Source organism: Somniosus microcephalus, unplaced genomic scaffold (assembly GCF_052327205.1).
Source record: "Somniosus microcephalus isolate GS21.2 unplaced genomic scaffold, FLI_Smic_1.0 unresolved_chr1, whole genome shotgun sequence".
NCBI lineage: Eukaryota > Metazoa > Chordata > Chondrichthyes > Squaliformes > Somniosidae > Somniosus > Somniosus microcephalus.
The window spans coordinates 100,301,217-100,318,206 of NW_028225179.1; the positions used below are offsets into that span (position 1 = coordinate 100,301,217).

A 16,990-nucleotide genomic window follows, 5' to 3' on the forward strand; every position below is an offset into this window, starting at 1 on the left:
TCCTCCACTCCTTCCATCCCCTGCCCCACACTTGCTTAAATTTCAGTTACTTTTTCCAGTTCTGACGAAGGTTCATCAACCTGAAATGATAACTCTGTTTCACTCTCCACGATATTGCCTGGCCTGTTGAGTGTTTACAGCATTTTCTGTTGTTGTTTAATATTAGCCCAGTCAAGTTTGTTCTCATACAGTGGGCCATCTAACATAGAGACCAGATTGCAGCTCCCATTGCCTTCAGAGATTTCTGTGTGTACATGTGAAGTGAACAACTGATGTTAGTTTCAGGCGGATATAATTGCATTTTAGTTCTGTGAAGTCATTTAAATTATTTAAATACATTAGTAAATATAGACAAGGGACGCTTAATCACATTCTTCAATTCCTCTCTGAATTTAGTCTGCGACACAGCATAAATAAAAGTGTTTGTGCAGGAACTCAAATTTCCAAGCATATACCCAGACAATTCCATAATGGTGAAAGAGTCGTAACTTGTTTCCAAACGGTGAACATCAGTAAATTGCACACATAAGAAATATATGAAAACTACCATCCATAAAAGTATAAAATTGCCTGAGATGGCGAGCAATAAAATTATGGATTTTCTTCGGTTTTCCATCTCTGGATCGTTGTGATTATACACACTTTTGTTACCTTGGAGTCCCCTTCTCACTCTATTGGCCAGTACAATATGCCTGATGGTCAGGGCATTGAGCAGTATAATCAAAACAAATGGTGCAAAGGGGATTAAAATTGTTTCCAACCACAAATATGCTGCCCATATTGTTGAGGTATAGAAGTTTGATTTCACAGAGCAGGCCCATTGTACATTGTCAATTATTTCTCGAGGTTCAAATAAAAAGTAGATTGGGACATTTTGTAAACCGCTTAAGGAACACACCACTGCTATAACCACAGCCGCAGTCCTTTCAGTGCAATATTTTGTTCGCAAACTTTGCCAACAAATAGCAACAAATCGATCAAAGGTGAAAGCCACAGTTAGCCAGACAGAGCAATCTATGGAAACAAAATGCAGGGCGATATTGAAACTACAAATAGGAGTATAATTCAAGAATGAATAAGGGAAATAAGCACTTTTAATCTCATCGAGAATTACACCAATTATCATTATCTGTAGATCAGCCACTGCCATGGCCATCAGGTAACGGGTGATGCATTTGGAGAGACCGCACTTTCCACGGGAGAGAATCACAATTGTCACCAAATTAGCTGCAAAATGGAGGAAATGTCATTACTACCTCTTCTGATATAGAAAATATGATCAGTCGACAGTGCTTTGTAGGAAAATCAATGGTTATTTTCAGTCATTCCACCATCTATCCCTTTCTTTCTCCCACACCATCGGGCAAGATTAGCCATTCTGCCGGCTAAATTTTTCTGTGAGTTACTGTAACAAAACACAAATCTGCTGTGAAATTCAGGGGTATATTTCAGCTTTCACAGAACCAAATCTGGCCTTTCAGACTGGCGCCAGTAACAGGATCTGCCTGATATTAATTTCCATTGACTACTTTCAAAAAGCAATCTCAGTCTGGGTACAAGAAGGGTGGCCGATTTGCTCATCTCTGGCACACCATACGCATCGGCGTGGTTAACTTTCCAGCTGTCTTTCCTTCCTTTAAACCAACATTGCGGATCCACTAGTTGGCAATATTAGACGGCCGAAGCGCAACGCCAGTTGTAAACCAAACATCGTGTTGAAAATGTACCCCAATATCTCAGCATTTATAGCCTCCTAAATAATCATGCAATGTATGTTTCACTGTGATAACATGATTGTGACAGCAATATTCCATCGCTCTTGTTACTAGAAGCAGGTGAACATTTCTGCAAGGGGTTGATCACGTGCTTTACCTCAGGAGATAAAAAACTCATTGCAATTTCTCAGCGATACATTGATCATGTGCACAATATCACAGCAAACATTTCATTTTGGATTGTGCCTTTACTATGTACCACCAGAGTTGCTTACATCCCAGCAGCCGGTTAACTGGCAGGAATTACAAGGTGTCTGAGCATGGGCAGAGCGAACTTTGGAGAGATACCAGAGATGTGTCTGCTACAATAATAAAATTGCAGCTATTATTAGAAACCTGGGCGCTTATATGGATCTGACACGGATATTTAGAAATGAATTTGAAATGTATTTTGGAATGACATGGATGGTTAATATTAATATAAACGGAAGGCTCTGAATAGAAAAGCTGTTCTTTGCAAACAAGAGGTCGTTCGTCTGGGCAGTAAAGCGTGTGATATTCACTTTTTAGACCAATAGAGCATAATATCGGGAGGGGCATCAGATATGATGCAGAACAAGAATTTCTAACCATAGGTAATGGTGACTTCCTGAGTAACCCCCTTAAATCTTTGTTCAGCTTTTTATCCCATATGAATTTCAAACTAGATAGAGAGCGGCGGCGGGAGGAGTCCGAGCGGCAGCGATCTATAAAAGGTAAGCCTGAGTGCGGGTAGGCCTCAGAGCGGCAGCGGGAGGAGTCCGAGAGGCAGCGACGTCTAAAAGGTGAGCCCGAGCATGGGTAGGCCTCAGAGCGGCGGCAGGAAGTGTCCGAGCGGCAGCCACCTATAAAAGGTGAGCCCGAGCGTGGGTAGGCCTCAGAGCGGTGCCGGGAGGAGTCCGAGCGTCAGCGACCTATAAAAGGTAAGGCCGAGGTGTGGGTAGGCCTCAGAGCAGCAGCGGGAGCAATCCGAGCAGCAGCGACCTATAAAAGGTAACCCGAGTGTGGGTAGGCCTCAGAGCGGTGGTGGGAGGAGTCCAAGCGGCAGCGCCCTATAAAAGGTAAGCCCGAGCGTGGGTAGGCCTCAGAGCAGCGGCGGGAGCAGTCCCAGCAGCAGCGACCTATTAAAGGTAAGCCCGAGCGTGGGTATGCCTCACCAATCTCCAATCTCAGCGGGAGAGAAGTAAAAAGTAATCGAGGTGTGACATCACCACGAACCAGGTAAGTGATTGGTTGGGAGTATTTCTCCATTTTTTAAAAACTTTAACACTGTGGTTTATAGTTGTTAAGGCCTCTGTGGTTTAACGGGACAGTTTGTAAACCAGGGCCCTTAAACATATTTAAAAATAATATTAATAAATGTAATTAATTAAATAGAATTGGAGAGCAGGTGATGTGTTTCTGCTGCAATATGTGGGATCTGGTGGACACCATTGATATTCACGGTGACCACAATTGCAGTAAGTGTTGGCTGCTCGAGGAACTCCGCCTCTGTGTTGAAGAGCTGCAAACACTGCAACACATCAGGGAGGGGTAGAGTTACCTGGACTCTGTGTTCCAGGAAGTAGTCACACCAATTAGATTAACTAATTCAGATGTAGTCCGTGGTCAGGGACAGGAGGGTGTGACTATGAGTGAGGCAGGTACAGGGATCCAGAACGTAGTTTTGGAGGAGCCGCAGCCCTTGCTCTTGTCCAACAGGTTTGAGGCTCTTACTCCCTGTGGGGATGGGAACGGGGACTGCGGGGTGGATGAGCATCCTCGCCACAACACCGGGGAACAGGGGGCCATTCAATTGGGCGGTGTCAAAAGAAATGTTGTGGTAGGGGACAGTATCATTAGGGGGATAGATAGTGTTTGCAGCCGAGAGCGAGCGTCCCGAATGCTGTGGTGCCTGCCCAGTGCCAGGGCTAAGGACATCTCCTCTGGGCTGGAGAGAAACTTGGAGTGGGAGGGAGAGGATCCAGTTGTCGTGGTCCATGTTGGTACCAACAACATAGGCAGGACAAGGAAAGAGGTTCTGCTGAGGGAGTATGAGAAGCTAGGGGCCAAATTAAAAAGCAGAACCAAAGGTTAATAATCTTTGGATTATTACCTGAGTCACGAGCTAATTTGGCTAGGGTAAATAAAATCAGAATTTAAATGCGTGGCTCAAAGACTGGTGTGGGAGAAATGGGTTTTGCTTCTTGGGTCACTGGCACCAGTACTAGGACAGGAGAGAGCTGTTCCATTGAGACGAGCTTCACTTGGCCAGTGCTGGGACTAGAATCCTGGCGAATCAAATAACTAGGGCTGTAGAGAGGGCTTTAAACTAATTAGTTGTGGGAGGTATCAAGAAAGCAAAAACTAAAAATGTCAGCGGAGAAGGCAATAGAGCAAGGTAGCAGTGGGGGAATTAAAAATCAGAGCGTGTCAGGAAGGTACAGAATGTATCAAGATAAAGGTAAAGTATTAAAGGGGGTAAAAGCAGGAATAAATTGTCACAAAACATATTTAAAAGTTCTTTATCTGAATGCACGAAGCATTCATAACAAAATAGATGAGTTGACGGTACAAATAGCGACACATGGGTATGATCTGGTGGCCATTACAGAAACATGGCTGCAAGGTGACCATGACTGGGAACTAAACATCCAGGGGTACTTGACAATTAGGAAGGACAGGCAGAAAGGAAAGGGAGGTTTAGTGGCTATGTTAATAAAGGATGGATTCACTGCAATAGTGACAAATGATATTGGGACAAAGGATCAGGATAGTGAAACGGTTTGGGTGCAGATAAATAATAATTAGGGGAAAAAGTCACTAGTGGGCGTAGTCTAAAGGCCTCCTAACAGTTGCAACTCTGTTGGTCGGAGTATAAATCAAGAAATAGTTGGGGCTTGTAATAAGGGAACAGCTATAATCATGAGGGATTTTTACTTTTATATTGACTGGACAAATCAAATTGGGCAGGGCAGCCTTGAGGAAGAGTTCATAGAGTGCATTAGGGACGGGTTCCTTGAGCAGTATGTTACTGAACCAACCAGGGGGCAGGCAATCTTAGATCTGGTCCTGCGTAATGAGACAGGGTTAATAAAAATGTCCCAGTAAAGCATCCCCTTGGAATGAGTGACAATAACATGGTTGAATTCCAAATTCAGTTGGAGGGTGAGAGATTTGGATCTCAAACCAGCGTACTGAGCTTAAATAAAGGAGACTATGAAGGTATGAGAGTAGAGTTGACTAAAGTGGTCTTGGAAAATAGATTAAAGTGCATGCAAAGTGGTGTACATTCAAGGAGATATTTCACAATTTTCAACAAAAACATATTCCACTGAGGAAAAAGGGGTGTAAAAGAAAAGACAGCCATCCGTGGCTAAGTAAAATAATAAAGGAAAGTATCCGACTGGAAACAAGGGCATATAAGCGAGCCAAGTCTAATGGGAGGATAGAAGATTGGGAAGCATTTAAAATCCAGCAGAAAATAACTAAAAGATTAATTAAGAAAGGGAAGATAGATTATGAAAGCAAACTAGCAAAAAATATAAAAACAGATAGCAAGAGTTTCTACAGGTATATAAAAAGAAAAAGGGTGGCTAAAGTGAATGTTGGTCCCTTAGAGGACGAGACCGGTAAATTAGTGGTGGGGAACATGGAGATGGCAAAAACACTGAACAAATATTTTGTATCAGTTATTACAGTAGAGGACACTAAAAATATCCCAACACTGGACAAACAAGGGACGATAGGGGGGGGGAGGAACTAAACGCGATTAAAATCACTAACGAGGTTGTACTCGGTAAGATAATGGGACTAAAGGCGGATAAATCCCCTGGACCTGATGGCTTACATCCTAGGGTCTTGAGAGAAGTGGCGGTGGGGATTGCGGATGCATTAGCGGTAATTTTCCAGAACTCCCTGTATTCAGGTAAGGTCCCAGCAGATTGGAAAACTGCTAATGTAACGCCCTTATTTAAAAAAGTAAGTAGACAAAAGGCTGGAAACTATAGACCAGTTAGCTTAACATCTGTGGTTGGCAAAATGTTGGAGTTCATTATTAAGGAAGCAGTAACAGGACATTTGGATAAGCATAATTTAATCGGACAGAGTCAGCATAGTTTTATGAAGGACAAGTCATGTTTGACAAATTTGCTCGAATTCTTTGAGGACGTAACAAACAGGGTGGATAATGGGGAGCCATTGTGTGTGGTGTATTTGGACTTCCAAAAGGCATTTGACAAGGTGCCACACAAAAGATTATTGCACAAGATAAAAAATCACGGGATTGGGGGTAATATACTGGCATGGGTGGAAGATTGGCTATCTAACAGAAAACAGAGAGTTGGGATAAATGGTTCATTCTTGGGTTGGCAATCTGTGACTAGTGGTGTTCTGCAGGGGTCAGTGCTGGGACCCCAACTCTTTACAAACCTATATTAACGATTTGGAGGAAGGGACTGAGTGCAACATATCCACGTTTGCCGACGAAACAAAGATGGGAGGGAAAGCAGTGAGTGAGGAGGACATAAAAAACCTGCAAAAGGACATAGACAGGCTAAGTGAGTGGGCAGAAATTTGGCAGATGGAATATAATGTTGGAAAGTGTGAGGTTATGCACTTTGGCAGAAAAAATCGAAGGGCAAGTTATTATCTAAATGGAGAGAAACTGCAAATTGCTACAGTACAAAGGGATCTGGGGGTCCTGTTGCATGAAACACAAAAAGTTAGTATGCAGGTACAGCAAGTGATCAGGAAGGCTATTGGAACCTTGGCTTCTTTGCAAAAGTGATGGAGTATAAAAGCAGGGAAGTCTTGCTTCAGTTATACAGGGTACTGGTGAGGTCACACCTGGAATACTGCGTACAGTTTTGGTTTCCATATTTAAGAAAATATATACTTGCTCCCGAGGCAATTCAGCAAAGGTTCACTCGGTTGATTCTGGAGATGAGGGGGTTGACTTATGAGGAAAAGTTGAGTAGGTTGGGCCTCTACTCATTGGAATTCAGAAGAATGAGAGGCGATCTTATCGAAACATATAAGATTGTGAGTGGACTTGATTGGTTGGATGCGGGGAGCATGTTTCCACTGATGGGTGAGACTAGAACTAGGGGGCATAATCTTAGAATAAGGGGATGCCCCTTCAAAACTGACATGAGGAGAAACTTCTTCACTCAGATGGAAGTAAATCTATAGAATTTGCTACCTCAAAGAGCTGTGGAAGCTTCTACAGTAAATAAATTTAAAACGGAGATAGACTGTTTCCTAGCTGATAAGGGAATTAGGGGTTACGGAGAGCGGGCAGGGAAGTGGACGTGAGTCTATGTTCAGATCAGCCATGATCCTATTGAATGGCGGAGCAGGCCCGAGGGGCCGTATGGCCTTCTCCTGCTCCTACTTCTTATGTTCTTATGTTCTTAACTTTTTATTTTAAACCAAGTATATTAATTGTCCCCGTTTAACAACATGAAAACTGTTCTGTGGCCTCCACCCTGAGCCGAATAATGTAAAATGCATTAGCTATTGTGTCACGTCCAAATCCCTGTTAAAATTGTATATTGAAGCTTTGGGAAAGGTGGCATTTACCAACATGGAATTGAATATTCCTGTCACCATAATTACAACCCATATAACAACCACATCCAAAATTTAACTTTTCCCTGTTTGGGGCTTGATGTGCGACCCAGTATTAATATTGCCTCCAGATTTTGTGAATCACAGTATTTTTTTAATCTATCAACTGATGGACTACAGTATATTATTGAGTGGAACTAATTATCTCCTGGTTAATGAAACGGGATTACACGACCAGTAACAAAGACAATTATTTTCACCATCACCCCCTGGCCGAGAATTTAAAGAACGGGTGGCCTGAAGCCCGCTGCCCTTTCATCCCACTGCTGAATCTCCCCTTCAGAGCTGTCTCTCCATCGATACTATTGAGGAGAATTTCTGGGAGGAATCCACTCATCTCCTGTGGTAACTTCAACCATATAATTCATTCCTCCCGGATATAAAACTTGGGGTAGATTGTAGTCTTATCCGCCTGGGCATTAACCATCGCCTGACTATGTGGGTAGAAATTGATCTTGGGCATTACCGCTATCGCATGGGCCGCCGGTTATATGCCTCACTTGATATTCAGTTCTGTTTAAGTCAAGAGAACTGAACATCGGGCAGGGAGTGAGAGTCAGAAACGATACCGCCGTTCTACCCCTGCATGTAGGAAGGGAAATGTGGTGGCTAATATCACGGGTAGGAACAGAATCCAGCGGATTTTTTTCCATTGACACTAATGATCCAGGATCTGCTGTTTTGTTAGGGAAGGGATAACTTCTGGCATATTTTCCTTTCCGTGTCTAGCTCAGAAGATGCAGAAAGTCCTGCACATAAATATTAAAATCTATTCCATATTTCCTGGAGGAATCACCTGGTACAGCAACTTGGCATGAGAATTACAACGCCACAGCATGAGGTGAACTCACGTTAGTATCACTTCGCTCACATAATTTGCATAGTCACAGCAATAATTAGCCGCAGCTGAATAAGAACATAAGAACATAAGAAATAGGAGCAGGAGTAGGCCAATTGGCCCCTCAAGCCTGCTCCGCCATTCAATAAGATCATGGCTGATCTGATCCTAACCACCAATCCACTATGACAGGACTATCTCCTGAATCTAACAGAATTATACACAAGAAACAGGAGCAGGATCAGGCTACACGGCCCCTGGGCCCGCTCCGCTAACCACAGGGCCATGACCGATCCGAACCTAGGCTCATGTCCAAATTCCTGCCCGCTCCCCGTAACCCTTAATTCCCCTTTCTTCTAGGAAACTATCTATTTCTGTTTTAAATTTATGTCATGATGTAGCTTCGACAGCTTTTTGGAGCAGCTTATTCCATGGGCCTACCATCCTCTGAGTGAAGTAGTTCCTCCTCATCTCAGTTTTGAAAGAGCAGCCCCTTATTCTAAGACTATGCCCCCTAGTTCTAGATTCACCCATCATCTGGAACATCCTCCCTGCATCCACCCGATCCAACCCCTTCACAATCTTATATGTTTCAATAAGATCGCCTCTCATTCTACTGAACTCCAATGAGTAGAGTCCCAATCTACTCAACCTCTCCTCATATGTCCATCCCCTCCTCCCTGGGATTAACCGAGTGAACCTTCTTTGTACTGACTCGAGAGCAAGTATGTATTTTCTTAAGTACGGACAACAAAACTGTATGCAGTATTCCAGGTGCGGTCTCACCAATACCTTGTACAACTGAAGCAATACCTCCCTATTTTTATATTCTCTCCCCCTAGCAATGAAGGCCAACATTCCATTGGCCTTCTTAATCACTTGCTGCACCTGCATACTAACCTTTTGAGTTTCGTGCAGCAGGACCCCCAGATCCCTTTGTACTTCAGTACTTTTCAGTTTCTTGCCATTAAGATAATAACTTGCTCTACGATTTTTCCTGCCAAAGTGCATAACCTCACACTTTCCAGTATTGTATTCCATCTGCCAAATCTCTGCCAACTTACTTAGCCTGTCTATGTCCCCTTGCAGGTTCTTTATGTCCTTCTCACTCACTATTTTCCCTCCCATCTTAGTAACATCTGCAAACTTTGATGTGTTACACTCGGTCCCCTCCTCCAAATCGTTAATATAGATTGTAAAGAGTTGGGGACCCAGCACTGACCCCTGCGCAACACCACTGGTTACTGATTGCCAGTCTGAGAAGGAACCATTTATCCCAACTCTCTGCCTTCTGTTAGATAGCCAATCCTCTATCCATGCCAGAATATTACCCCAATCCCGTGATTTTTATCTTAAGCAATAATCTTTTGTGTGGCACCTTGTCAAATGCCTTTTGGAAGTCTAAATACACTACGTCCACTGGTTCACCTTTATCCACCCTATATGTTACTTCCTCAAAGAACTCCAGCAAATTTGTCAAACATGTCTTCCCCTTCATAAAACCATGCTGACTTTGTCTTATTAAATTATGATTATCCAAATGTCCTGTTACTGTCTCCTTAATAATGGACTCCAAAATTTTACCTACCACAGATGTTAGGCGAACCGGTCTATAGTTTCCAGCCTTCTGTCTACTGCCCTTTTTAAATAAGAGTGTTACATTAGCAGTTTTCCAGTCTGCCGGGACCTTGTCTGAGTCCAGGGAGTTTTGGAAGATTATTATCAATGCATCCACAATCCCTACCGCCACTTCCCTGAAGACCCTAGGAAGTAAGCCATCAGGTCCAGGCGATTTATCCGCCTTGAGTCCCATTATTTTACCGAGTACCACTTCCTTAGTGATTTTAATCTTGTTTATCTCCTCCCCCCCTATAGCCCCCTGCTTGTCCAGTGTTGGGATATTCTTGGTGTCCTCTACTGTAAAGACTGATACAAAATATTCATTCAGTGTTTTTGCCATCTCCATATTTCCCACCATTAATTTCCCGGTCTCATCCTCTAAGGGATCAACATTTACTTTAGCCACCCTCTTTCTTTTTATATAACTATAAAAACTCTTACTATCTCTCTTTATATTTTTTGTTAATTTACTTTCATAATCTATCTTCCCTTTCTTAATCAATCCTTTTGTTATTTTTAGCTGTCTTTTAAAGTTTTCCCAATCCTCTATCCTCCCACTAGATTTGGCTACCTTATATGCCCTTGTTTTTAGTCGAATACTATCCTTAATTTCTTTACTTAGCCACAGATGGCTGTCTTTTCTTTTACACCCTTTTTTTCTCAGTGGAATATACTTTTTTTGGAAGTTATAAAATAACTCCTTAAATGTACACCACTGATCATGTATCGCCTTAACCTTTAATCTATTTTCCCAATCCACCTTACTCAATTCCGCTCTCATACCTTCATAGTCTCCTTTATTCAAGCTTAGCACGCTTGTTTGAGATACAACCTCCTCACCCTCTAATTGAATATGGAATTCAACCATGTTATGGTCACTCGTTCCTAGGGGATCCTTTACTAGGACATTTTTAATTAATCCTGTCTCGTTACACAGGACCAGATCTAAGGTTGCTTGCCCCCTGGTCGGTTCAGTTACATACTGCTCAAGAAACCCATCCCTAATACACTCAATGAACTCATCCATTAGGCAGCCCTGCCCAATTTGATTTGTCGAATTAATATGATAGTTAAAATCCCCCATAATTATAGATGTTCCCTTATTACAAGCCTCAACTATTTCCTGATTGATACTCCGTCCAACCGAGTTGTGACTGTTCGGAGACCTATATACTACGCCCACTAGTGTTTTTTTCCCCTTATTATTCCTTATCTCCACCCAAACTGTTTCATTATCCTGATCTTTTGACCCAATATCATTTCTCTGTATTACAGTGATTCCTTCCTTATTAACATAGCCACCCCACCTCCCCTTCCTTCCTGCCTGTCCTTCCTGATTGTTAAATAACCTGGTATGTTTAATTCCCAGGCATTGTCACCCTGCAGCCATGTTTCTGTAATGGCCACAAGATCATACCCATATGTAGCTATTTGTGCCTTTAACTCCTCTGTTTTGTTACGAATGCTACGTGCATTCAGATAGAGAACTTTCAAATGTGTTTTGTGACACTTAGTTCCTGCTTTTGCCCTTTTTATTACTTTACCTTTTACTCCATACTTTCTGCCCCTTCCTGACACGCTCTGGTTTTTAATTTCCCCACTACTACCTAAGTTCTCTCGGAACCTCCCCCCCACTAGTTAGTTTGAAGCCCTCTCTACAGCCCTAGTTATATGATCCGCCAGGACTCTAGTGCCAGCACTGGCCAAGTGAAGCCCGTCCCAACGGAACAGCTCCCTCCTGCCCCAGTACTGGTGCCAGTGTCCCAGGAATCAAAACCCATTTCTCCCACACCAGTCTTTGAGCCACGCATTTAACTCTCTTATTTTATTTGTCCTAGCCAAATTCGCTCGTGGCTCAGGTAATAATCCAGAGATTATTACCCTTGAGGTACTGTTTTTTAATTTGACCCCTAGCTGCACAAACTCCTTTAACAGAACCGGCTTCCTAGTCCTATCTATGTCGTTTGTACCAACATGGACCACGACGACTGGATCCACCCCATCCCACTGCAAGTTTCTATCCAGCCCAGAGGAGATGTCCTTAACCCTGTCACCGGGTAGGCAACACAGCCTACGGGACTCTCGCTCTTGGCTGCAGAGAACTGTATCTATCCCCCTAAAATTACTATCCCCTACCAGTAAAATGGAGTAAAAGGTGAAGTAATAAAAAGGGCAAAAGCAGGAATTAAGTGTCACAAAACACATTTGAAATTTCTCTATCTGAATGCACGTTGCATTCGTAACAAAATAGACGAGTTAATGGCACTATTAGTTACATATGGGTATGATGATGTGGGCATTACAGAAACATGGCTGCAGGGTGACAATGCCTGGGAATTAAACATACCAGGTTACTTAACAATCAGGAAGGACAGGCAGGAAGGAAGGGGAGGTGGGGTGGCTATTTTAATAAAGGAAGGAATCACTGTAATACAGAGAAATGTTATTGGGTCGAAAGATCAGGATAATGAAACAGTTCGGGTGGAGATAGGGAATAATAAGCGGAAAAAAACACTAGTGGGCGTAGTCTATAGGCCTCCGAACAGTCGCAAATCGGTTGGACGGAGTACCAATCAGGAAATAGTTGAGGCTTGTAATAAGGGAACATCTATAATTATGGGGGAATTTAACTATCATATTAATTGGACAAATCAAATTGGGCAGGGCTGCCTTGAGGATGAGTTCATTGAGTGTATTAGGGATGGGTTTCTTGAGCAGTATGTAACTGAACCGACCAGAGGGCAAGCAACCTTAGATCTGGTCCTGTGTAACGAGACAGGATTAATTAAAAATGCCCTAGTAAAGGATCCCCTTTGAATGAGTGACCATAACATGGTTGAATTCCATATTCAATTAGAGGGTGAGGAGGTTGTATCTCAAACAAGCGTGCTAAGCTTGAATAAAGGAGAATATGAAGGTATGAGAGCGGAATTGAGTAACGTGGATTGGGAAAAAAGATTAAAGGGTAAGACGATACATGATCAGTGGTGTGCATTTAAGGAGTTATATTACAACTTCCAAAAAAAGTATTTTCCACTGTGAAGAAAAGGGTGTAAAAGAAAAGACAGCCATCCGTGGCTAAGTAAAGAAATTAAGGATAGTATTCAACTAAAAACAAGGGCATATAAGGTAGCCAAATCTAGTGGGAGGATAGAGGATTGGGAAAACTTTAAAAGACAGCAAAAAATAACAAAAAGATTGATTAAGAAAGGGAAGATAGATTATGAAAGTAAACTAGCAAAAATATAAAAACAGATATTAAGAGTTTTTATAGTTATATAAAAAGAAAAAGGATGGCTAAAGTAAATGTCGGTCCCTTAGAGGATGAGACCGGGAAATTAATGGTGGGAAATATGGAGATGGCAAAAACACTGAATGAATATATTGTATCAGTCTTTACAGTAGAGGACACCAAGAATATCCCAACACTGGACAAGCAGGGGGCTATACGGGGGGAGGAGATAAACACGATCAAAATCACTAAGGAAGTGGTATTCGGAAAAATAATGGGACTCAAGGCGGATAAATCGCCTGGACCTGAAGGCTAACATCCGAGGGTCTTGAGGGAAGCGGCGGTAGAGATTGTGAATGCATTGGTAATAATCTTCCAAAACTCCCTGGACTCAGCAAATGTCCCGGCAGACTGGAAAACTGCTAATGTAACACTCTTATTTAAAAAGGGCAGTAGACAGATGGCTGGAAACTATAGACCGGTTAGCCTAACATCTGTGGTAGGTAAAATTTTGGAGTCCATTATTAAGGAGACAGTAACAGGACATTTGGATAATCATAATTTAATAACACAAAGTCAGCATCGTTTTATGAAGGGGAAGTCATGTTTGACAAATTTGCTGGAGTTCTTTGAGGAAGTAACATATAGGGTGGATAAAGGTGAACCAGTGGACGTAGTGTATTTAGACTTCCAAAAGGCATTTGACAAGGTGCCACACAAAAGATTATTGCGTAAGTTAAAATATCACGGGATTGGCGGTAATATTCTGGCATGGATAGAGGATAGGCTATCTAACAGAAGGCAGAGAGTTGGGATAAATGGTTCATTCTCAGGCTGGCAATCAGTAACCAGTGGTGTTCCGCAGGGGTCAGTGCTGGGCCCCCAACTCTTTACAATCTACATTAACGATTTGGAGAAAGGGACCGAATGCAACATATCAAAGTTTGCAGATGATACTAAGATGGGAGGGAAAGTAGCGAGTGAGGAGGTCATAAAAAACCTGCAAGGGGACATAGACAGGCTAAGCAAGTGGGCAGAGATTTGGCAGATTGACTACAATATTGGAAAGTGAGAGGTTATGCACTTTGGCAGGAAAAATCGTAGAGCAAGTTATTATCTTAATGGCAAGAAACTGGAAAGAACTGAAGTACAAAGGGATCTGGGGGTCCTGGTGCACGAAACTCAAAAGGTTAGTATGCAGGTGCAGCAAGTGATTAAGAAGGCCAATGGAATGTTGGCTTTCATTGCTAGGGGGATAGAATATATAAATAGGGAGGTATTGCTTCAGTTGTACAAGGTATTGGTGAGACCGCACCTGGAATACTGCATACAGTTTTGATGTCCATACTTAAGAAAAGACATACTTGCTCTCGAGTCAGTACAATGAAGGTTCACTCGGTTAATCCCGGGGATGAGGGGATGGACATATGAGGAGAGGTTGAGTGGATTGGGACTCTACTCATTGGAGTTCAGAAGAATGAGAGGCGATCTTATTGAAACATATAAGATTGTGAAGGGTTTGGATCGGGTGGATGCAGGGAGGATGTTCCAGATGATGGGTGAAACTAGAACTAGGGGGCATAGTCTTAGAATAAGGGGCTGCTCTTTCAAAACTGAGATGAGGAGGAACTACTTCACTCAGAGGATGGTAGGTCCATGGTATATGCTTCCCCAAAAAGCTGTCGAAGCTACATCATTACATAAATTTAAAACAGAAATAGACAGTTTCCTAGAAGAAAAGGGAATTAAGGGTTACGGGGAGCGGGCAGGAATTTGGACATGAGTCTAGGTTCGGATCGGTCATGGCCCTGTGGGTAACGGAGCAGGCCCAGGGGCGATGTAGCCTGATCCTGCTCTTGTTTCATGTGTCTAATTCTGTTAGGTTCAGGAGATAGTCCTGTCATAGTGGATTGGCGGTTAGGATCAGATCAGCCATGATCTTGTTGAATGGTGGAGCAGGCTTGAGGGGCCAATTGGCCTGCTCCTGCTCCTATTTCTTATGTTCTTATGTTCTTATGTTACAATATTTCTATTTACTCCCCCCTCTTGAATGGCCCCCCGCTCCACGGTGCTGTGGCCAGGTTGCTCATCCTCCCTGCAGCCCCTGCTCCCGTCCCCACAAGGAGTAAGAACCTCGAACCTGTTGGACAAGAGCAAGGGCTGTGGCTCCTCCAACACTACCTCCTGGATCCCTGTACCTGCCTCACTCGTAGTCACACCGACCTGTCCCTGACCATGGGCTTCATCTGAATTAATTAACTTCATAGGTGTGACCACCTTCTGATACACAGAGTCCAGGTACTTCTCCCCCTCCCTTATGTGTCGCAGTGTCTGAAGCTCAGACTCCAGCTCATCAACACAGAGCTGGAGATCCTGTAGCAGCAGGCACTTGTCACAGATGTAATCACCGTTAGCCCCAATGGGGTCTACCGGCTCCCACATCACGCAACAGTAACACATCATCTGCTCCATTCTATGTAATTAATTTTAAAAATAATTATTGTTAGTTATGGACACCCTCTGCCCGATTATAGATGCTAGTATCCCCTATAATTAATTGGATTTAAATTAAATCAATCCCTCTAATTGCACAAGTTAAATAGTTTACCAACTGTCTCCACTACAGCACAGAGACCCTAGAAAAAACCTGCAGAATTTAAGCTTGTAATGAAAAGAAGAAAGAAATACTCACCAACCAACCGAACCAATCACTTACCTGCTTCCTGGTGACGTCACTCTTGGATTACTTTTTACCTTTCTCCTCTGCTGTTGAATTGGTACGCCTCGGGTCGCTGCCGGTTATAAGCTACACCTCGCCTTACCTCACTGCTCACTCCCAGGTCCGATGCTGTAGTCGGGCCTTGGGTCACTGCCAGTTATAAGCTTCACCTCGCCTCACCTCACTGCTCACTCCCAGGTCCCATGCTGTAGTCGGGTCTCGGTTCGCTGCCGGTTATAAGCTCTGCCTCACCTCAGCACAATGCTCACTCCCAGGTCCGATGCAGCGGGCGGGATTTTGCTCCGAGTGTCAGCCGTTCAATAGATTTGCGAATGCTCATACAATTTCTGTGTGGTTTTGCACTGGAACCTCCTGTTAGTCAATAATCAATTAAGCGCAGCACCCTCTACATGGCTTCTGGGACTTGTGTGAAAAGGGTTAGCAACTGTTTATCAACTTAACCAATCAGATTGAAGATTCATTTCCGAGAGCAGTGCAATGTCTGCACCAGAAGTATAAGATATAATTCAATGTTAAACCAGGTAGTGAAGCGAAACAAGGAGAGGGAAGCAAAGCTTGGATTAAGAGAGAGAGAGAGAGGTAAAAGAATTAAATTAAAAAACAGAACCTCAAGGGTAATAATCTCTGGGTTATTACCTGAGCCACGAGCGAATTTGGCGAGGATAAATAAAATTAAAGAGTTAAATGCGTGGCTCAAAGACTGGTGTGGGAGAAATGGGTTTTGCTTCTTGGGACACTGGCACCAGTACTGGAACAGGAGGGAGCTGTTCTGTTGGGACGGACTCCACTTGGCCAGTGCTGGGACTAGAGTCCTGGCGAATCATATAACTAGGGCTGTAGAGAGGGCTTTAAACTAATTAGTGGGGGGGAGGTTTCTAGAGAGCAAATAATAGAAATGACAACAGAGAAGGTCATAGACTTAGGTAGCAGTGGGGGAATTAAAAAACAGAATGTGTCAGGAAGGGACAGAAGGTATGGAGTAAAAAGTAAATTACTAAAAAGGGAAAAAACAGGAACTAAGTGTTACAAAACATATTTGAAAGTTCTTTATCTGAATGCACGTAGCATTCGTAACAAAATGAATGAGTTAACGGCACAAATAATGACATATGGGTATGATCTTGTGGCCATTACAGAAACATGGCTGCAGGGTGACCATGACTGGGAATTAAACATACCAGGTTATTCAACAATCA

The 16,990-nt window shown here is 43.0% G+C and overlaps 1 protein-coding gene across 1 annotated transcript in view; it reads right to left on the reverse strand.

Annotated features, from left to right (window-relative positions):
• Positions 1-325: 325 nt before the first annotated feature.
• LOC147095654 (putative G protein-coupled receptor 139) overlaps positions 326-16,990 on the reverse strand; it is a 40,826-nt gene continuing 24,161 nt past the window's right edge. Inside the window, exon 3 of the mRNA XM_085973682.1 lies at positions 326-1,227. Within this exon, the coding sequence (XP_085829808.1) occupies positions 326-1,227 (902 nt within the window). The remainder of the gene's footprint in view (positions 1,228-16,990) is intronic.